Here is a 23,099-nt window from a genome sequence, read left to right as displayed (position 1 = left end):
TTGGTCAGATGACCCAGCAGTGTTTACAGAGATAATACTTATTTTTAACACGGAGTACAATGATGATTTTATCAATTAAATTGTATTATAATAATGATTATAGTCCACTGCTTTATAGTTTGTAGTAAAAAACGAAAAATAAGATAAATAATTTAATGTTATGTTAGCGAGCATAGCCCAGAGTTCATATTGTAAAAGCACAATCAGTCTTTGTTTGCATTAGCCCGATGCATAAACAATAACGTTTTTACAAAAAAAAAAATGCAGTTACGTTACTACAAGGTATTACTCTATTCTTTAGACAACTCCGAAAACAACGACAAAAACTTCACATATCTCAATACAATTGCCATTGAAGACCTAGAAGCTAAACGGTGCTTACACAACAAACAAAATAATTATTAAGCATGCTACATAAAACATAAAAGCAAAAATTATTAATAACACTTACAGGTTGTGATACGGAGGAGGAAGCTGATGCAAATACACTTGGAACCGAACCTTCCTTCAATATCAGCGAATCCAAGTTTGATTGCATTTAAGTTGGTAAAGCAATCGTCTTCAAAATGGCGCGAACAAAGCAAGGCTCGGACTATACTTCTGTGGTATAGTTGTATATATGAATTGTAGCCACTTAGTCTTCAAATGCTCCTCTTTGGGCAGATGAAAAAAGTTGGCTTTTGAGTCACACTTCAGAACACAGCGTCTCGTCGCCATGATATTTTCCCTGCTGGCCTTGGAGCGCAATAAGTGGGCGTATCGTATTCAAATAACTTGACAAGTTGACGTCATCTAGTCAGAGAAAAAGTCTTCTAACGATTCATAAAAATGACTCAGAGTCGACTCTTACTTTTGAAAGACAATAACTTTATATACGGTGCACTTTCATATTTCAAACTTTGCAGGATGTTTTTGTACACTTAGATCTATGTTACACACTACATGAAAGGTAAATTTCAAAATTCCATAATAGGTGCCCTTTAAAAAAAAATTTTTACTAAAAAAATTAACTAAAATAATTGGTACAGTAGATTTTTAGTAAGATGTTTATTTTATATTATATGTTTTATTTTATAAGCATTTCATTTATATACTTTAAAAGAACAGAATGTTTTTCAACTTTATTAGAAAACCAATTTTTCTCACTTCCACTGTTCAATCACCCCTGCACTCTGGATGACTTCCTGCATGTCAGATTTGTTTTTAATGAATTTGGAATTTGGAGGATTTGTTTTTAATGAATTACAGGAATTTGGAGGATGCTTATCCTTTGTTCGCTAAAGATATCCCACAATTATTTGCGTCGCTATGAACATCAACAGCATTCTCATATTTTTTCACCATAATAAATGTGCCTAATAAACGTTCTCGGTTACTAACGTAACCTCGGTTCTCTCTAGAGAGAGGAACGAGCACTGCGTTGTCGTAGCAACGCATTGGGGAAAATCCTTTTCCACGAGAATACTGAAGCAAAAAATTATCCTTAATTTTGTATCAATGTAAAACGCATTGCCACAGCATACAGACCTAGGCGAGACAGCTCGCGCGCCTATAGGCTGCTTTGCGGCAAATGCTTTAGCCAATCGAGCAAGCCCTTGAGTGACGTCACACCCAATGAGGGCACTTCGCGCCCTCCTGCGTCACGTCCCGCCGAAACGGGCGTGGCTTAGGGCTATATATTTCGCTCAAAGGCTTATGAACTCTGATTTTTAAAGCGAAACAACCAGAGCGCATGCACGGCAAGAAACGCAGTACTCGTTCCTCTCTCTAGAGAGAACCGAGGTTACGTTAGTAACCGAGTACGTTCTCTTACGAGAGATACTCTCGTACTGCGTTGTCGTAAGCAACGCATTGGGGAACACCCTGTAAGACGCCGTGTATGCAGTGATCCGACACCATAGACCCAGAGCACTGAGCTGGGGTTCATATAGTACATAATCACCTGTAGGACTCAGAGAATCCTGAAAGAGGTGGGCTCTAACCACCATCTCTCACAAAATTGACTGCACGTAACAGTTCAGCACAATAATGCCATAAATTGACGACTGAAATCTCAGTCTAAACAAATACGGTTAATTAAACCGATAATATCCTGGCCTGTAAGGCGGGCACCTCGAGGTTATAAAACCTGATAAATGTAGACGGTGAGGCCCAGCCTGCCGCCATACAAATATCCTTTAAGGCAATCCCACTCGACCAGGCCCACGAAGAAGCCATACTTCTCGTGGAGTGCGCTCTAACACCCAAAGGACACTGAATGCCTTTGGATGCGTACGCTAGAGCTATAGCGTCCACTATCCATCTGGATAGGCTCTGCTTCGACGTGGCCAATCCCTTGAGACGCCCACTAAACGAAACGAAAAGCTCCTCTGTCTGTCTAAAAGCAGACGAGCGCGACACGTAAGCTCTCAATGCCCTTACCAGGCAGAGAAAATTCTCTTCCACTTTCCCCAATGACCGGAAGGACAGACAGGGTAATGACCGATTTTGGAACGTAACCATGCTTAGGTTTGAGAAAACGGTCGTACCATCTCTGGAGTCATTAGGCCCAAATTCCATGCACCATGCGCTCACTGAGAGCGCGTGTAAGTCCCCAAACGCGCTTCACTGAAGCGAGAGCCAGGAGAAACACCGTCTTGAGCGACAGGTGTTTCATATCAATCTGCTGAAGAGGCTCAAAAGGAGGACCCTTCATGGCGTCCAGCACCGTGGAAAGGTCCCAAATGGGAACTGTGGGAGGTCTGGGGGGATTAAGTCTCTTAGCTACTTTAAGGAACCGAATGACTAAATCGGCGGCTACCAGACCAGTAGCTGAGAGGTCAACGATGTTAGCCGGGAAGTTAGCACCACCAACAGCTATCAATGGACCAACAACACCAAGGCTAACAACACCAGCGGTTCCCAGCGGGCCGGCAGCCGGGGAAACAATGTCACCAGCAGTTTCTAGCAGACCAGCACAAAGGATAACTCCATCAGCGTCTCCCAGCGGGATCTCGACGACGGCCATCAGCCCAGCAGTTGAGAGACTTTTACCGTCACCAGTGTTAACTGTGGGGCTAACACCACCGGTGGCTAGCAGCAGACCAGTGCCAAAGCTAACTCCATTAGCGGTAGGGGAGCGCGGGGCACAACCTAACGCGGGGCTAAATGTAACATGGACCTTTCATGTAGTTACTCAGGGTCACGCGGGTTGTGTTTACGCTCTTTTTCTCTCGCTGCCAGAAGACGGTCTCCCGTGGATTTGTGAAAAGTTTTGATAATATTTTGTGAAGATACGGGACAAAGAGTGTTTTGACACCATGTTAGTATTTTTTTTCATCATACGTATTTTTCTGTTTCTGAGTTGTGTGTGTATGTCACCAAATCTAACTTTATATTGCCTTAATCACTGTCTTGTTGGCTAAAACATGGCACCATTTTGAAACATGTCAGCAACTCCTAGCAACTGTTAGCTAGGTTTAAAATATGTTTTACACAGCGGGGTTAGTTGTAACACAGTGTTACAACTAAGCCGCCAAGTGTTCACGATATTGAAATAAAAACAGGGAGCCTTCTTTCAGTTTTTTTTTTTTTTTTACAGAATGAGACATTCAAAGCGGAAAACAGATAGAGGAGTGAGTAGGGACCTTCTGTGTATTTCTGCCAGATGAATTTGAATAAAATAAAAAATGTGACTTTGTAGGCTATGGGATTTGTTTACTATATTGATCACTTGTTTATTTATTAAAAATATTGCCTGTTTTCATGTAATAAACACTTTAAAATGTGATTTTAAGCTTGTTTGTATTATTATTACTGTTAATATTAATAATAATAATAATTTTGCATGCAAAACTGTGCAGCCCTTTCCTATATCTCTATCCATGATATTGATCCATAATAGAAGGATGATTGGATGAGGGATGGATGTATGGATATCTATCTATACAGATGTACAAACAATATCAAACTATACAGATAAAATAGTACTGAATTATGTGTGTTACAAACAAGTGTTACAACAAACCCCTCTGTCTGTTACAACTAACCCCGCATATGGGGTAAGTTGTAACATTTGCACTTCTGTCACTTTCAGTGCAACTGTATGAAAATGGAAGGTCCTAGAAAAAAACTTTAAGTGTTCATTTGTAGCAGAGATGTGTATGTTTCTTGTGTAAAAAAAAATATTAATCTAACCTAATTATTTTTTAAATGATTGAGCCAAAACCAAAATGCGTTGGGTTGTGCCCCGCTCTCCCCTATACGCAGCGACTACTCAAACATCAATGACATTAAGGTAAAATTCAGAAAGCCTGTGTTAAAAAAACATTGTAGAACTAAAATATTCCAGACCCTTAACCAATCGAGAACAGTCTGGGACTCCTACAAACCTAAGGGACTGCTATGCGGACATTTAAATGTGAGAAGTCTCGGAAATAAGCGTGAACAACTAGAGCATCTCCTAGGTGACTCAAATATTGATTGTTTAGGAATATCTGAAACTTGGTTGAAACCAACATCAGCGGAAGCCCTGGTAACTATGCCTGGGTATCATGTGTTTAGAAAGGATAGGGAGAAAGGCAAAGGTGGGGGAGTACTGCTCTATGTTAGAAATACCTGGACTTGCAGACAACTTGAATGGTCAACTGATATTACATTTGACTGTGTTGGTGTGGATATCACTCTGTCAAACGAAATGTCTTTTATCTTAATATGCCTATATCGACACCCATCCATGAAGGTAGATTTTTATGACCAGCTAAAAAATGTGCTGAAATCCTGTGACCAAAACAAAGAGATTATAATCATAGGTGATTTTAATATAAATTGGGATGATAAATATGATAAGAAAAATCTTAAACGATCCACAGATTATTTTAACTTAGAACAACTTATCGAAAAGCCAACTAGAATAACAAATAACTCCCAGACAAGAATAGAGAATGATTTTCACATCATTTTGTAGTAAACATTCTAGCCTACAAGAATGGTAACTCAAAAGTCTTGTGCCAAACTATTCAGTATGAGTTATATGGGCTCATTGCAGTGACAATATTTTCCCCAAAACTTACTAACCACGCATAATATTTTTTTTCTATAAAATGCAAACATGTAACTTCCATTTTGCTCACATATTATTGTAGCAAAGTTTGTGCTGAATACAAGCATAATTATGATTGGCCAAAGGTATGTTGTAAGTAGCTGAGATAAGCACAAATATCAGGGCATGTCAAAACCTCTCAAGGGCCCTAAAAAAATAAAACTCAGACCCCAGAGGGTTAATAACCAGACTGACTTTATTTCTGTCAGACGTCTACAAAAGTTTTATTGAAAATTAACAGAGGTTTAAACTCTGTTTCATTTGAAGTCACCATAACAGTGATTAGTGTTTCCATTAGTTGGGCTCTTAAAGGGGTGGTAAAGTATGATTTCACTTTTCTAACTTTAGTTAGTGTGAAGTGTTGCTGCTTGAGCATAAAAACATCTGCAAAGGTCAAAGCAAAGGAAGATATTTGCGTTTAAAGAAAAGTACTACAACAAACGGCTGGTATGGACTACACGACATTCCTCCAGGGTTAGTGACATCAGCAGCCCTAAGATTTACATAAACCCCACCCCCGGGAACACAGTCCATGTTGAGAAGAGGGAGAGTTGTTGTATAAGAGTACATTTGTGAGTCAGCTCAAACTTTAGCATCCATCTTTTCACATGCAATAGAAAGTCACTCCGTGTGCATCTCACAACAGTTCCTATACGATTTATAGATTACCATGACAGAATATGCTAATTGAAGATAGTTAACTCCACATCAGCAACATAAATGAATCAACTAACCATTCAGAGACATCCTGTTGCATTCTACAAGCTGTCACTTCTTCTTGAGTCTCTCCATCTTTGTCTGACTCCGTGTTAACATTAAATGTGTCAACTATATAATAACTGTAAAATATAACATTTTAGTGTGTCTGTGTGAGGTAATCGCAGCTGCTAACACACGCGAGCTCTTAATATTTTTTTTCTCAACACAAATTCTGTGTTACTGCAGCATGAACTTCAGCAATATTATAACAATAAGTTAGAAGACTTTAACAATTATTAGCATGAAAAAGTAAATTTATGATGACACATACAGACATCAACAATCAGCGTATGAATCTCAACAATGGTGACAATTAAAAGTACTTTGCTGCAATGCATGCTGGGTACCAGCATTGTACAAAACTCCCAGCATGCATTGCAACAGGAATAAATTATGCAGCTGAATTGTCCTATAATTTAGTTTGATTCTAAATATTTGCTTTTATTTTTTGCTGTTGTTTTGGTTGTGAATTAGTAGCTTTTCAGTGATTTTCTGAATTGATCTGTTTATCTGAAAATTTGATTGTTGATATCTGTGTGTCAGTGTAGGCCTATTTTTTTATTGTATGTTTGTTAAAAGATTTAAACCGATTGTTATATTGGTGGATATCACTCTGGAGTAACACAGGGTTTGTGATGTGAATATATTAGATTATAAAAACCTCAGTGAATCAGTCTATTTCATGACGATTATAAAACCATCAACAGGTAACCTGATCTTATTTCACTTTAGCTTTCTTTGCTGCTGCAAATGTGTTTGACAAAAAGACTGTCACAGGAGCCAAAAAAGACTAAATATATAAAAAGAGTTAAGAGCCCAACTAATGTAAACACTGATCACTGTTATGATGACTTCAAATGAAACACAGAAGTAATTTTTATACCTTTCTTTTATACCAATGTCTGGAGTCCAAATCATATTTCTGGGGGCTGCAAATGATTTGATTCCACAATATTTGTCAGGTTTCCACGTCATATTGGAATTTGACCAAGCCTGGAAAGTTAAATGAAGTTCAGAGTAATTATAATACAGATCCAAAAAATGAAAATGAAAAATGAAAATCCAATAAAACCTCTGATCATAAGTGACAAAATTTTGTAAACTGAGTAAAACTTTGTCAAATAAGAATGAAAATAGTTTTTTAAAGCACTTACAGTTATCATTTTGACCTGTGTCGTGAGACTCTGGGCTTTTTCATTCTGTAGATAAAAAGATGAGAGATGACACTACACAGCAAAAAAACAGCCTGTAGTGTGCACACTGAGCAGTGTTCATTTCATCTGGGCAAACCCATGTGGGGCCTGCATGGAAACCGTGGACAAAACTGTATGGGTCCCAGTTAGACAGGTCAAACCCATGTGGGCCCCACATGGCTGTGCTGGCTGGGAAGTGACGTCACACAGCATCGCTTAGAGCACCTTTAACACCGGGGATTTTACTGTGTGCTATATGACGATACAAAATACTCTTCTGTCCGATCTTGTGCATCGGAATCGAATCGAATCGGGACATCTGAATTGAGAACCAGCCCTTTTGGACACATACCACATTTATGATGGATGTCACATACAGGTCCACAAAAACGGTGACAGGATTGAAGTATTCAAAGTCATCAGGGTTGTCGTTGAATATCAAGGGCCACATTCTGGTATTCAGAGTCTCTTTGTTTTCCAAGCTGATATATTCAAAAAGACGCTTTTTCTCTTCAGCTTTTTCTGTTTGACTGCAGTCTTCAGGATCAGACATCCGCCCTGTGCATATAAAACATTCGGTAACACAGCAGAATATATTCTCTAAACACACAATGAAGGACATGTTTAAACATTCATCCTTCTACATTTGATACTCTTGTCACACAAAACACACAAAAACAAACATAGATTATTGCTCTTATAAGGGATCATAATTTGTTTCTTTTTGTACATATTTACACATATAACGGGTTACTCTACAATAAAAACATACTGCAGCTCCGAAGTTTAAAATATAAAATATTCTACCCTTCTGAAACTCCCCGATTTGAGATTGGGAAAATCGTGACGTGTCAACGCCCACATCAGACCATCAACCACAAAATCAAAGAAGACTTCACTGATAGTTGGTAAAAACCATCAAAAAAAAAAAACATTAACAAAAGTATTATTAGATCTTAAAGAAAAGCTGAAAGAAGGTAAAAGGTACCAAAGACAGTGAAACTTAAGGCTATGGACTGAAAGGAAAAGGAAAGCAAGAATCCCAGCAGGCACACAACATCATATGATTGGTATTTGGTTTAATTTTGTGTTGCAACGTCAGGTGACCATAATCCAACATCATCTCAACATCTAATGCCAACGTTAATTTGACGTCCAATACAGATGTCAGTTGACGTTGATGTTTTGTTGTTTTTAGGCTGTGTTGTAAAGTTACCAAAATCCAACGTCTCTCTGACGTCATAATGGTAACGTCCACACAACGTCAAATTCTAACATCATTAGACGTTGATATTTTGTTGGTTTTAGGTTGTGGTTTTTACTAACCAAAATACAACGTCTCCAGACAACGTCATATTTAGCCAGTCAACACGTTAATCTCACAGTGATTTCACCATGTGGTCACCACATTAGCAATGTGAGGTCACAGTGAGCTAAAAGTGTAACCTCACAGTATATGCACTGTAAGATTTTATTTATATTTAATTAATAAAAATGAGGTAACATTTTACAAGCAATATTATTAATTACATTTGATTAATTACAAAATGATTACTTCACAAATATAAAAAATGTAAAAACAAATTCTCTTTTCAAGTAGCATGTTAACAAAAAAAAATTCTCCTCTTTAGTGCACTTCTTTTCAGGATTTTTTTCTTAAATAAACAAAGTTACAAAATGATTACTTCACAAATATAAAAAATTGAAAACATAAAAAATGTAAAAACAAATTCTCTTTTCAAGTAGCATGCTAACAAAAAATGTTTCTCCTCTTTAGTGCACTTCTTTTCGGGATTTTTTTTATTAGTTGTATTGCCACTGTATTTTAAAGACTTTCTACAAATGGTCAAGTCACTGTTGTCTCATTTTCGGCCTGAAAATACATCCATACAACGCTCCTGGAGGAGAGCAGTGTCGAGCACGAGCAGCACTCTTGAGAGCTTGCTCTGCTCTTTGACAGCAGCAGCATTTTGACAAACACGGCCAGGTCGCAAAACGAGAGAAACTGAAACTTTAGTATCGATATTTTCACGTTGGTATCGATCAATACCAACGTTGGTATCGATATTATCGATATTAGTATCGATCTGCCCACCTCTTGGCCTACAAGGCCAGTACTGCTATAGTTAATAAAGGTAACTTAACTCATGAATTGGACTCCATTTGAGTTCAGTGATTCAGGGTAAAAGATTCGAAATAATGATGATGTTAAAACACAAACAACACCATCAGATCACCTTTTCTATTTGTTCATCTGCTGTCATAACTCATGTACAGCAGCCAAACAAAACTTAAAATATTTTAAGGGTCAAGAGCCCAACTAAAACACACACTCATCTCCATAATGGTGACGTTAATTATGGTTTTCTCCTTCAGTGATTCTGCTTGTTAACATCAGGTGTCTTCAATGTTGGCAATAACATATATTTTGTAATTTTTACTCATTTTAAATGGTTAACATTTAATTAATTAATTCGATTAATTATTACTCAATTCTAATTTGTTAAATTTAATTAATAATATTGCTTGTAAAATGTTACCTCATTTTTATTAATTAAATATAAATAAAATCTATGTTTTAATTTTTACAGTGTGGCAAGCCATTTTAACATTTAACAGCTAGACTGGATATGTGTTGCAGATATCTGTAATTCAGTTTTGCCTAGTCAAAAAGAACATTTCAGATATCCACAACTACATTCTTCCTATCCATAATTGTAATTTCAGATATCCACAAATACATTCTTCCTAGGACCTACCTAGGATTCATTTGTATGGGGTTTATCATTACAGATATCTACAATTCAGTGTGAATTACGGATATCTGCAACTGAATTTTAGATATCTGTAATTCCAGTTTGAGATATCTACTATTTGATTCTGACTAATCGTAACTCCAGTTCAAGATATCTTTAATTTACTTCAATTCAAGATATCTACATGTTCCTTTTCAGATATCTTAAATTAAGTTTTGACTAAGTGAAATGACGTTGTAGATATCTGTAACTGGAATTATGACTAGTCAAAATAACATTGTAGACATCTCAAACTGGAGGTACACTGTTAGGACTTACCGGGGTTTTTTACTGTAAAATACTGGTAACACTGACTACGTTTACATGCAGCCAATAACCCGTTCAAAACCGGAATATTAGCAATAACCCAGTAAACACTGGCAAAAACCCGGATATGCTCATATTCCGTTTTTTAAAAACCGGGATATTATACCTGGGGTACCCCTTTTCTAACCCGAATATTTGGTCTTGTAAATGCGTTTCGGCATATCCCCATCAAAATGTGTGTTCTGCGCATGTTCTATTCGCAAGGAATCTTGGTCTTTTGAGTAGAGACGGCGCATAAAAAAACCCTGCGTGCAGTATAGCGGAAGTAAACAAGTCGAGGTTAACATGGCGAGACGCAGCACAGCACCACACTTTTGGAGCGAGGAGGAGACCAATTTCTTTATTAGTGTGGTGAAAACCAAGAAATGTCTTTAATGTGGCACAGCTCCAGCTACATTTCCCATCTCTTGCTCAATTTCTCTCCTTCTATTAATAAAGACCATGAGGCTATTTTTGAGTAGTGTCAAGTGCTGCTGGTGGATCAGTACCAGCGCCAAAGCGCAAACAAAGACTATCGCTATCTGCCCCAAACTATTCATTATCCGCCTGCTCCTGCTGTTGTTGTCTTTGGACACAGGAAGAAGAATCGGAAATGACGCATATTGCGTCTTAATGTTGTCCGTACATCCAGACGCTAACTGTGCATTGCCGTTTACATCAGGATATTGGCGACTGATTACACACTCCATGTATACAGGTGTAACTCTCTCTGCTCACGCATGTAAACGGGTTATCCCGAATGTTTCAGAAAACCAAAGCTAAAGTAAAAGGAAAGGGGACCAAGAGCCCAACTAAAGCAAACACTGATCACCACAATGGTCAAATTAAACAAATATCAACATCTAAACCTCTGTTAATTCTCACTAAGATCATCTGACAGCAATATCAAAGTGATTATGTCTAAATGAGACCATACATGAGTTGAAAAAATGTCCACAATGGCCATATCTGAACTAGTTTTTAATCTTGTTCGAAGGGTCCATGAACGTCTATATCGGACGTGCAGAACACGTCAAAAAAAGACGTCATAAACACTTTCATTCTGGCTCCTCAGTGGACGTCTTTTCAACGTCCAACTTTTGTGACAAAGACATTGAAAAGATGTCTTTTGGACATCATTTTGCTTAGTGGGAAACTTTGTAGTTTTTTTCACATGCTTTTGCAACAACTAGTAACGTTATTAAAACTACAACACCACACCGGATCTAGCTAGACCAGAAACAAAACAACAGGCACGCTGCACACACTTGTTTGGGCTTGCGAACCGAACCGGCCAAAGAGTGGACGAGAAGCGCAGCACTGAGCCGTGTCTAGGAAAACTCGTATCGCACATCGCACGCGCCCTTTCTCAGTTTATGGCCAGCAATAAAAACACAGAATGGCGCCGCCGGTGTGTGTACACTCATAGAGAATAATGTGTTCGAATTTTAAATACGAGGCGCTGCGCTTCTCGTCCGGTGTGTGACCCCCTTTAACGTTACGTTTTGAGTGGATGAATGATGAGCACGAGACGCTGAAATGGACCCAGTCAACACGGTGATCTCACAGTGATCTCATCATGTGGTCACAACGTGAGCAATGTGAGTTCACAGTGAGCTAAAAGTGTAACCTCACAGCGCACTCACTGTGTGCTCATGGCCGCAATATGAGCTCATCCCAGCTAGAAATGTTATTGTTCTATGAATGTTTTGAGAGCATTATATTATGTTATGGTTTCTGTAGCTAATTTTATTTTTGTTACCAGAATGTTCTCCTAAAAAGTAAAACATTTTAAAAATGTTTAGTGATTACATTGATAGAACATTATCCCCTAACATTATTATAATTGTAAGCCACCATTATGGAGATCGGTGTTTGCTTTAGTTGGGCTCTTGACCCTTATATTATTAACTTTAGATTTTGTGTGCCTGCTGTTAATATAACAGACAGATGAATAAAGAAAAAAAGTGATCTATTGGTTATGTTATGACAATCATAATTTGAACTTGATCACTGAACCCTTATTTCTGATTTAGTTTTAAGTTGTTCATTACAGCATAACTGTGATTCTACATAAATATCAAGATTTTTTGATAAATAAATACGGAATAATTTATTTTAAAGTTGTTTTGGAAAAAAAAGAACGTTCCTTTTAGGCACACACAGACATGAAGATTCAGTCTATGCATCTCAACAATGGTGATGAGCAAAATATTCAATTTGGAAAAGGAAATTACTTCGACAAATCAGATCATAATTTATTAATTCCGCAATGCATGATGGGAGCCATTAATGGGTTGATTGGTGGCAGCCACTGCAACATGCTTTATTCTTGTCACCATTGTTGAGATTCACAGGCTGGTTATTGATGTCTGTGTTTTTGATCAGAACAATTATAGTTGGATTATATAAAAAATACTGAAAATCATGTGATTTAGAAACATGCCGCTGTATTAACAAGTTAAACCAAACTATCTAAATATGTTTTGATCATTTCAGATCACAATATGATTATGCCAAAACATAACCTACACCATCAGATCACAATTTCTCTTTGTCCGTTTGACTGTTATTAATCAGTAACAGCAGACAAGCATAATCTAAAGTTAATAATATAAGGGTCAAGAGCCCAACTAAAGCAAACACTGATCTCCATAATGGTGGCTTACAATTTGAGATTTTCTCAAATTTTCTTTTCTTTTTTTTGTAATAAGTGAAGCTAGTAATGCTATTTGTGGAGTTGTTTAATAAAGTTGGATCCTGACATCAGAAAAATGTTTAGACGTCAACCCAATTTTAATTTTCAACCAAAATTTGACATCTGAATGATGTTGGAGTCCACGTCCAATAACATTTTTAGCTGGGATGAGCTCATATTGTGACCATAATATGAGCACACAGTGAGTGCACAGTGCGGTTACACTTTTAACTCACTGTGACCTCACATTGTGATCATATGGAGAGATCACTGTGAGATCAACGTGTTGACTGGGGATGCCAATAAGATTCTGAATGGAAAGTTTACTTTTAAAAAGTTGCCAAATGGTTCAATTGACAAGACCAAAGTAATCTGTGTGTTTTGTCGTTGTGAACTGAGCTGTCATCGCAGCACGTCCAGTCTGAAATCCCACTTGATGGCCAAGCACACACACACACACACAGCCGATGTGTTTCTACACCCACTCGTCAATATCGTTACCTCATCAGTATTTCTTTCACCCTTTTATTGATGGACAGTGTTACATTGTGTGAGAGATTATTTGCTCCAAGTGAGAATGTTAGTGTGAAATTGAACAGAGTAGGCCAGTGTTGTTTTCAATAAAAAACATTTGCACAAAGCAAGCCGATCCACTTTTCCATGTTGATAAGAGCATTAAAATGAGAAAAAATAATGGGACAAAAAGAAATCAAGAGACATTTAGAATATATAAAAATGTGCGAATAATCGCGAGTTAACTACGACATTAATGCGATTAATCGCGAGTTAACTATGACATTAATGTGATTAATCGCGATTAAATATTTGAATCGTTTGACAGCCCTAATATATATATCAGTGGTGGACCGTTATCGGCGTTAACGTGCTGCGTTAACGTGAGACTCTCATCGAGCGATAAAAAAAATATCGCTGTTAATCAATTCTCAAAGTTGGGTTGGGAGCTGGGTCTATTACGCAAGCTATGTTGACTTTCACCTTGATATTTTAGCGCGGATGTATACCTAGCCGAATTGCACTGTAGGGGGCGAGAACTTTTTTTTTTTAAGAAGCTTCCCAGTGGAAACCTCGACAAGATTAGGGGGTCGCACACCGGACGAGAAGAGCAGCGCCACGTCTCGACTCCGACTCGCGTCTAGGACAACTCGAGATATTGCACACCGCACCGGACGCGCACTTTCTCAGTTTATGGCCAGTAATATTGTTATCTTTAAGGACATGGAATTAAGATAATGTCTGTACTATGTTATGATTGTACTGTACAATTAAATACAATCGTTGCTAAGTCTGCAATCTGAACACTTTGCCTAAGAGCGTCCGTTAACGTTAACTGAATGAATTGAAAATCACCTGAAAATCCAATAACATCAGCTATTTTCATTCAAGCAGCTGATTTCTGTGAATGAATGTAAAACTAAATGTATATTGCAGCACAGAGTTAAGTCAGTATATACATTAACGACGATTTGAGACAAATAAAGGTCTCAAATCGTCGGTGTATGAATGGGTGATGTGAGGCTAAATGTAAAGCGCTTTGGTGCCATTGGGTCTGTGAAAGCGCTATATAAATGCAGTCCATAAATGTAAATTTAATATAAAACTATGTAAATGGCGCTCTGTGGCGAGGCAGGATTTTAAACACGGTCCTGAGCCGTTGCTGGGCGCCGTGGACTGACGCCGAATGGCGCCGCCGGTGTGTACACTCAGAATAATGTGTTCGAATTTGAAAAACGTGGCGCTATGCGACGCGACGCGACGCTTCTCGTCTGGTGTGTGACCGTTTTCATCACCAATTATCATAGTAGAACAGCTTTCTCAGCATTACACAGCAAAAACTCCAGTGTTCACAGAAAACACTCCAGTGTTAAATTAACACTCCTGGGAGTTTATATGAGTCCACACTCAAGAGTGTAAAGTGTTAAAATATGAGTGTTAAATGAACACTCAAGAGTGTTAAAGTTAATGAGATAATTAAGTTAATAATTGAGTGATGATTGAGCATTAGTGATGAACACCTGATGATAACAAGCAGAATCACTGAAGGAGAAAATCACAAATTGTAAGTCACCATTATGGAGATCAGTGTTTGCTTTAGTTGGTCTCTTGACCCTTATATTATTAACTTATAATTTTATTTGTCTGCTGTTATTAATTTATAACAGACAAATGAATAAAGAAAAAGAGTGATCTGTTGGTTATGTTATGACAATCATTATTTGAGCTTGATCACTGAACCTTTATTTCTGACTCAGTTTTAAGTTGTTTATTACAGCATAACTGTGAATCTACATAAATATCCAGAACTTTTGATAAATAAATACGGAATAATTTGTTTTAATTATTATAAATTATTTATTAAAAAATGAATCTTTATTTTAGGCACACACAGACATCAAGATTCAGTCTATGCATCTCAACAATGGTGATGAGCAAAATATTCAATTAGGAAAAGGAAATTACTTAAAAGACAATTCAGATCATAATTTGTTAATTCCGCAATGCATGATGGGAGCTATTAATGAGTTGATTGGTGGCAGCCACTGCAACATGCTTTATTATTGTCACCATTGTTGAGATTCACAGGCTGATTATTGATGTCTGTGTTTCTAAATAAAGTGATTTAAAAGTCTCTTGATCAGAACAATGTTTATTAAATATTTTGGACTACGTTAAAAATACTGAAAAGTATATGCGTTAGAATCAGAGAGCTGCTGTATTATCAAGTTACACCAAACTATCTAAATATGTTTTGTTTATTTCAGATTACAATATGATTATGTCATAACATAATCAACATCAGATTACATTTTCTCTTTATCCATCTGACTGTTACTAATCAGTAACAGCAGACAAGCAAATGTTTAAGTAAATTATTTAAGGGTCAAGAGCCCAACTAAAGCAAACACTGATCTCCATAATGGTGGCTTACAATTTGTGATTTTCTCCTTCAGTGATTCTGCTTGTTAACATCAGGTGTTCATCACTAATGCTCAATCATCACTCAATTATTAACTTAATTATCTCATTAACTTTAACACTCTTGAGTGTTCATTTAACACTCATATTTTAACACTTTACACTCTTGAGTGTGGACTCATATACACTCCCAGGAGTGTTAATTTAACACTGGAGTTTTTGCTGTGTACCAGCTTATTACTAACCAGATTTACTTTATTTAATTCCCGTTTTAATGAAATCAAGTTGTATTTTAAAGTCACCATAATGGTGGTTAGCGTTTGCTTTAGTTGGACTCTTGATCCTTCACTTTTAATTATTAAATTTTCTCAGGCTGCCAAAACTGTTTTAATAGAGCACATTTGTTGTGGCAAAAATGCTTAGAGGAAATAAAATCAGTTTATGTTGGATGTTTATTGATAATGATGAAATCATCAACATGTAATTACCTGAATCACTAAATTAGTGATTAATCTGCGCATGTTCTATTCGCAAGGAATCTTGGTATTTTGAGTAGTATAGCGTGCAGTATAGCGGAAGTAAACAAGTCGAGGTTAACATGGCGAGACGCAGCACAGCACCACACTTTTGGAGCTAGGAGGAGACCAATTTCTTTATTAGTGTGGTGAAAACCAAGAATCTAATTAAATATTTTATAGGACTTGTGCTTTCAGTGTTTTTTTTTTTACCATGGAAACCATCTAATTTTACAGCATGAGTGCAATATTGTTGATCAAATAATATAAAGGAACATCTTTAAAACATTTAGTACATGAAACTTTTTCCTCTGTGGATATCTCATACATGTGACATGAGATATATATCTAATGTCTGAGTGAATAGTATTCGCTGAGTTTTGTTTAAGTTTAGAGACGTGGTCTTGAAAAAAAGTTCACGGAGACGGAGAGGCAGAAAGCACAGCCTGTTTACTTTCTTTATTTTACAAAAGCACAATGTTTTATTTTGTTCATAATGTTTTAAAAAGAAGACATTTAACAGTTTATTTTTTCATATTTCTTAAGCCTGTATGACAAACAATGACAGGAGTATTTTAAGTCTATTTTGCTGCTATGTGAAAAAAACGAGGCAAACGCGCCGGCGCGTTTTTGGTCCCCAGAGGGTTAATGTTATTGCACTTCCATGGCAAGAATAGCATGCATGTCAGCATCTTTATTAAAGTGAATTAGTGTGAATCTCTCTCACGCTAAATATTTTGTCTCAAAAAATGTATACAAATATTCTCCTAGTGCATCTTTAATCTTATTTTTGAAGCCCGGTTGAAGTTTATTCATTTAGTTTGGGTATTCATTTGGTTTGGTAATATTTCCTTTACCTCAAAATGAACATTTCCTGATAATTTACTCACCCAGTGCCATCCAAGACGTTCATGTCTTTCTTTCTTCAGTGGAAAAGAAATACATTTTTTTGAGGAAAACATTTCAGGATTTTTCTCCACACAATGGACTTCAACCGCACCCAAATTGTTGAAGTCCAAATCAATGCAGTTTCAAAGGGCTTTAAAGTGCTTCAAACAGCTCTGCACGATCCCAGCTGAGGAAGAGTGTCTTATCTAGCGAAACGATCTGTCATTTTCTAAAAAAAAATATATATATATACTTTTTAACCACAATTGTTCGTCTTGTGCTGGTCTGCGCCAGGCATTACGTCATCACGTTGGAAAGGTCACGTGTCATGTCATCTGTTTAAGTTATTTGTCTGTGTACTCCGGTTCAAAAAGGTAGGAAAGGGTGAAAAATGAATCAAATTTTCTCTTCCAACTTCAAAATCGTCCGACATCTTTGTTTTAATTTTTTATTATTTTTATTATTTTTTTCGTGACCTTTCCAACGTGATGACAAAATACGTAGCGCATCTCAGAGAAGGTACAAGACAGGCATTTGTGGTTAAAAAAAAATATATATACATGTTTTTATTTTATTTTATTTTTATTACTGACCGTTTTCTTAGGTAGGACCCTATTCCTCAGCTGGGATCATGCAGAGCTGTTTGAAGCACTTCAAAGTAGGGCTGTAAACGACTAATCGCAATTAATCGAATCCAAAATAAAAGTTTGTGTGTACATAATATATGTGTGTGTATTGTGTATAATTATTTTGCATAAATACACATACGTGCTTGTATATTTTGAAGAATTTTTATTTATTTATATATAAAATAGTTATATTTATTTCAAATATAAATCATATAAAAACATATATGCATTATATAAATGCAAATATTTCTCAAATATATACATCCATGTGTGTGTATTTGTATATACAAAATAATTATACACAATAATCCCGATTAATCGTTTACAGCCCTAACTGAAGGCCTAGGTGAGAAATGCACGGCCCGCCACTGCTAATATGTAACGATAAAGTTTGCAGTGGCTTCATAAATTAACTAAAAATATAAAAAAACAAAGCACACCTTATGCTAATCTTTGTTCTTCATTTTCTAGAACTAGAGTTTAAGAACCGTTGGCGTATTTCTCGCTGTATTTTTGTGTAATTAATTAAGAGAAAGTATTCCGCCATCTTACTCCGACGAAAGTGACTTGTACGCACCGGCCGTCGTAAACACGACTTCCCACATCGTGCTTACGAACTTTCCAGGAGGACTTAAATGCATTCCCTTGATTGTTCCGGGAAAATATTTGAAGCATCAAGATTGTCGAAAACAGCGCAGGTCTTGTGGCAGGTCAAATTTATATAAACCCGACTGTGTAGCGCCATTGTTTTACCTATCAAGTACAAATAAAAGCTTGACAGCGCTAAATGTTCAGTTTTCTCATAATAAAATTCACATATTAAAGTGTGGCAATAAATGAAATGTAACAATTATATTAATACAAATTATTAAAATACTAAAAGAGTTGCTTGATGCAAGTTGTCTAATTATTGTATGGTTTCTATGCTGTTTATCAGAATATATGATCATGTAACAGGCAATATTCAGTGTAAAAAATAAAACATAGATTTTATTTATATTTAATTAATAAAAATGAGGTAACATTTTACAAGCAATATTATTAATTAAATTTAACTAATTAGAATTGAGTAATAATTGATTAAATTAATTAATTAAATGTTAACCATTTAAAATTAGTAAAAATTACAAAATATATGTTATTGCCAACATTGAAGACACCTGATGTTAACAAGTAGAATCACCGAAGGAGAAAACCATAATTGACGTCACCATTATGGAGATCAGTGTGTGTTTTAGTTGGGCTCTTCACCCTTAAATTATTAACTTTAAGTTTGGTTTGGCTGCTGTACATGAGTTATGACAGCCAGATGAACATAGAAAAGGTGATCTGATGGTGTTGTTTGTATTTTAACATCATCATTATTTCACAATCATTTAACCTGAATCACTGAACTCATATAAAGTCCAATTTATGAGTTAAGTTTATTTTATTAAATTTAGCTGCATAATATTTTTAGCCTTTTCAGTGAAATTCAAACAATCAATAAAAATAAAAATATATCTACATTTTTTTTTAGGGACAGTTTTTTTTAGGCACACACAGACATCAATATTTAGCGTATGAATCTCAGCAATGGTGACAAACAGATCACCTCTGATCATAAGCTCATTATTTATTCATGCAGCAATGCATGATGGGAGCCATGAATGAGTTTTGATAGGTGCAACCCAGAATGCACTGCAACATGCTTTATAAATGTCACCATTGTTGAGATTCACAGGCTGATTATTGATGTCTGTGTGTCTCTTTATAGTATAAGAGTCACTTTTTATAATTTATTTGGATTACATTGTAAAAGTTAATAATACTATGGTGTACAAGGCCAGTCCCGCTATAGTTAATAAAGGTAACTTAACTCATGAATTTAACTCCATATGAGTTCAGTGATTCAGGGTAAATGATTGCGAAATAATGATGATGTTAAAACACAAAAACACCATCAGATCACTTTTTCTATTTGTTCATCTGCTGTCATAACTCATGTACAGCAGCCAAACAAAACTTAAAGTTAATAATTTAAGGGTGAAGAGCCCAAAAACACACACTCATCTCCATAATGGTGACTTTAATTATGGTTTTCTCCTTCAGTGATTCTGCTTGTTAACATCAGGTGTCTTCAATGTTGGCAATAACATATATTTTGTAATTTTTACTCATTTTAAATGGTAAACATTTAATTAATTAATTCGATTAATTATTACTCAATTCTAATTTGTTAAATTTAATTAATAATATTGCTTGTAAAATGTTACCTCATTTTTATTAATTAAATATAAATAAAATCTATGTTTTAATTTTTACAGTGTAGGCTTATTTATAAAAACAATTTTAGTAAATGGGCTTAAACTTCCAAAAACCTGTTGGTCTGGGTTAAAACATTCCGACACGCAAACATTCACGGAATGAAAGTGAGGCTTCATTTCTCATTGATCACGTGTTTCTCTGAAAACAATACGCGCTCTGGCACGGAGCTTCATGAGAAATTGCGCTGCGTACTCGATACGTGCTTTGAAGCTTCAGTGTCATATGTAACATCACTACTCCTCATGCAACAACTGTTGTCACCAGCTCAGATGTTAATGTCACGGAAGTTGAGATCTACTTTAGACTTTTTACTTTCTTGATTTGAAGATCACACTTCTGAAATAACAGCAGCAACCAAAACAAGGCTATGGCAAAATTTTCAAACTCAGACGTTTTGAAGCTGATTCAGTGTACGTGAGGAGCTGTAGCGGGGGACACAAATCGGTTCCTGCATTAGTGTAAAGTTGTACAGGACCTCTTTTAAACAAGACCGTTCTAGGGCATGGATAAACTGTGAAAAGGAATGTAGACCTAATAAGAACTTGCGGTGCATACGAGATGCTCGAGACTGTACTACCCATAGAGAATGAACAGGATGGTGACATTTCTACATTGCAGACTGCTGATGTTTGCCAAAGCACCTGCAGAGAAGATGTCTGCCCTTGAGACAATCACTAGGACTGACTGTTGTTGAAAAAGAGACTAACCAACCTACAAATCTAAGAAGCTCTGCAAGAGAGAGACGTTCTCCGATTCAAGTCAAGTCAGTAAGAGACAACAATGCTGCAATATATTTTATAGGTTTTGAATAGTTCTTTCCAAAAAAAGTAAATCGTTAAGATATTAATAATGTGATGTTGATATACAGTGTTATATTCTGTAAGTAATTAGATTGGTATTTAGTTATGTGATTGTGGTTATGTAATAATAATAACAAAAAGAAAGAGACACCTAAGAATAGAAAAAGGAAAACAAAATTGATAGCTTAAGAATGAGGGGATGTAGTATCCTGTAGTAACCACTAAGTGTCGTTTTTGTATTACAAGTGTTGTGTTCTTACCTGGAAAGTTAGTTGAAGAAGTTGGGTCATCTGGGAGGAATGAAGTTTCTGTGTCTGTTGTTGTAACTGGGGTGTTTATGTCTGTTGTTGTAACTGCTGCAAACAGAAAGTGTAAACTTTAACTCAATGCATGTAGTAGTCTGATTTATATTGAAGATACTATGAGTTTGTTTGCCATAAACTTAATTTACAGCTTATTACTTTCAAAATATATATTTTTAGATGTGTCTTTTTTTTTATTATCTTAGACCTTTAAAGGAACACTCCACTTTTTTTTGGAAATAGGCTCATTTTCCAACTCCCCTAGAGTTAAACAGTTGAGTTTTACCGTTTTGTAATACATTCAGCCGATCTCCGGGTCTGGCGGTAGCACTTTTAACATAGCTTATCATTGAATCTGATTAGACCGTTAGCATCTCTCTAAAAAAATGACCAAAGAGTTTCGATATTTTTGACTCTATCGTTGACCCTTCTATAGTTACATCGTGTACTAAGACCGACAGAAAAAGAAAAAAAAAAGAAAAAAACAGCGCTCAAAGTTGACACTCAGAGGCTGTGTTCCAAATCTCACCCTATACCCTATTCCCTACATTAGTTCACTAAGTCCACTTGACTGAGTGAATAATTTCATAGTTAATTCAGTAAATTTTTTAAGTTAATTTAGACACTGATGAACACCTGCTGTTAACAAGCAGAATCACTGAAGGAAAGAGGAACAAGAAGAACAGAAAAAAAGATGAAATCAACTGAAGATAAAATACATTAAATCGTAGCAGATGAGGATTTAAAGGGTAACTAAACCCTGAAACAACTTTTTTTTAGTTACTGATCTGTAAGACTGGGGCTTAGATTAGTGCTGTTCATTGATTCGAGTAAATATTTTTACATTTGGGTATGAAGTGTTTTAATTCTACAATGGTGTAAAAACGCCTGAGTGATCATCTGAGATTCTTTGCTTTGTGAGAATATTCGTGTCACTAATATTACTTATAAACATTTTAAAATCTCTAAAATGACTGAATATAGGACTGTAATTGTAAACAATAACTTTAAAAAAAAATGTTTGCCCTCGGTTCGTCCCCTGTCCCACTGGGCTCTGGCCATTTTTCCAGCTTTTTTCAAATATTGCCAGTGGGTGGAGTCAGGCTCTGACCAGGGGGGTTAGATTCAGTTTAGCATGGCAGTGATGTAAATATCACTGAGGCTACGTTTACACGTGGCCGGTTATTTTCATTAACGGACATTTCACCCTCTCCGTTTTCAGAAAAGTGTTCGTTTACACGAACCCGTGTATATGCCGCCAAGAGCATGCCAAACCTCTAGATGGCAGTGTAACGAGAAGCTCAAGCCCACGTTAGCCAATCAGAATCCCGAAAATATAGGTCGCACTTTTGACGCAGTGCAAGTTCTGTCGCATACTGTGACGTCGACTGCCTAAAACTCTGTTTTTCTCAGTTTACATGCAAACGTGCAAACAGAGCAGTGTTAATTTCGTTGACGAATAATTTTCGTCATTATTTTCGTCAACGACATTTTTTTTCAGACGAAAACGAGACGATAACTAAATAAAAACAGGTTTAAATGACGACAACTATGACGAAAATGTATTGACATTTTCGTCAACGAATAAAAACTAGACGGAAATGTTAGGGAGGGGCGAATGGGGAAGAGATCAATTCAGAACTAATTTGCGCTTGTGGAAGATGCGCACATTTGAATTGTAACGTGCTGATCTACCCAGCGCGGCGGCACACAATGCGCTTGATGCATGTCTCATAAATTGTTAAAAAATGTAAACGTCTGGGAGAAAGAGAAGAGCAGACATGGATAGATCTGAATAAGAGTGACGACGCGAAAGAGAGCTCTATTCGGTATGTTTTTCTGTGCGAACACACACACACACGACCCGAAGCGTGCGTAGCCCTGCAGACAGCT

The 23,099-nt window shown here is 36.4% G+C and overlaps 1 protein-coding gene across 1 annotated transcript in view; it reads right to left on the bottom strand.

Moving 5' to 3' along the window:
• LOC307003655 (5-hydroxytryptamine receptor 3A-like) overlaps positions 1 to 21,254 on the bottom strand; it is a 45,107-nt gene extending 23,853 nt beyond the window's left edge. Inside the window, exons 1-4 of the mRNA XM_079622364.1 lie at positions 21,165 to 21,254; positions 7,385 to 7,590; positions 6,994 to 7,038; positions 6,723 to 6,832 (exon numbers count right to left, since the gene is read on the bottom strand). Coding sequence (XP_079478490.1) covers positions 6,723 to 6,832; positions 6,994 to 7,038; positions 7,385 to 7,585 — 356 coding nt within the window. The 5' untranslated portion in view covers positions 7,586 to 7,590; positions 21,165 to 21,254. The remainder of the gene's footprint in view (positions 1 to 6,722; positions 6,833 to 6,993; positions 7,039 to 7,384; positions 7,591 to 21,164) is intronic.
• Between the last annotated feature and the right edge of the window lie 1,845 nt (positions 21,255 to 23,099).

The sequence above is a fragment of the Phoxinus phoxinus genome, assembly GCF_949152265.1.
Source record: "Phoxinus phoxinus genome assembly, chromosome: 1".
Lineage (NCBI taxonomy): Eukaryota > Metazoa > Chordata > Actinopteri > Cypriniformes > Leuciscidae > Phoxinus > Phoxinus phoxinus.
Note: the sequence above shows the minus strand (reverse complement) of the source record. Positions and strands in the feature narration are given on the sequence as shown.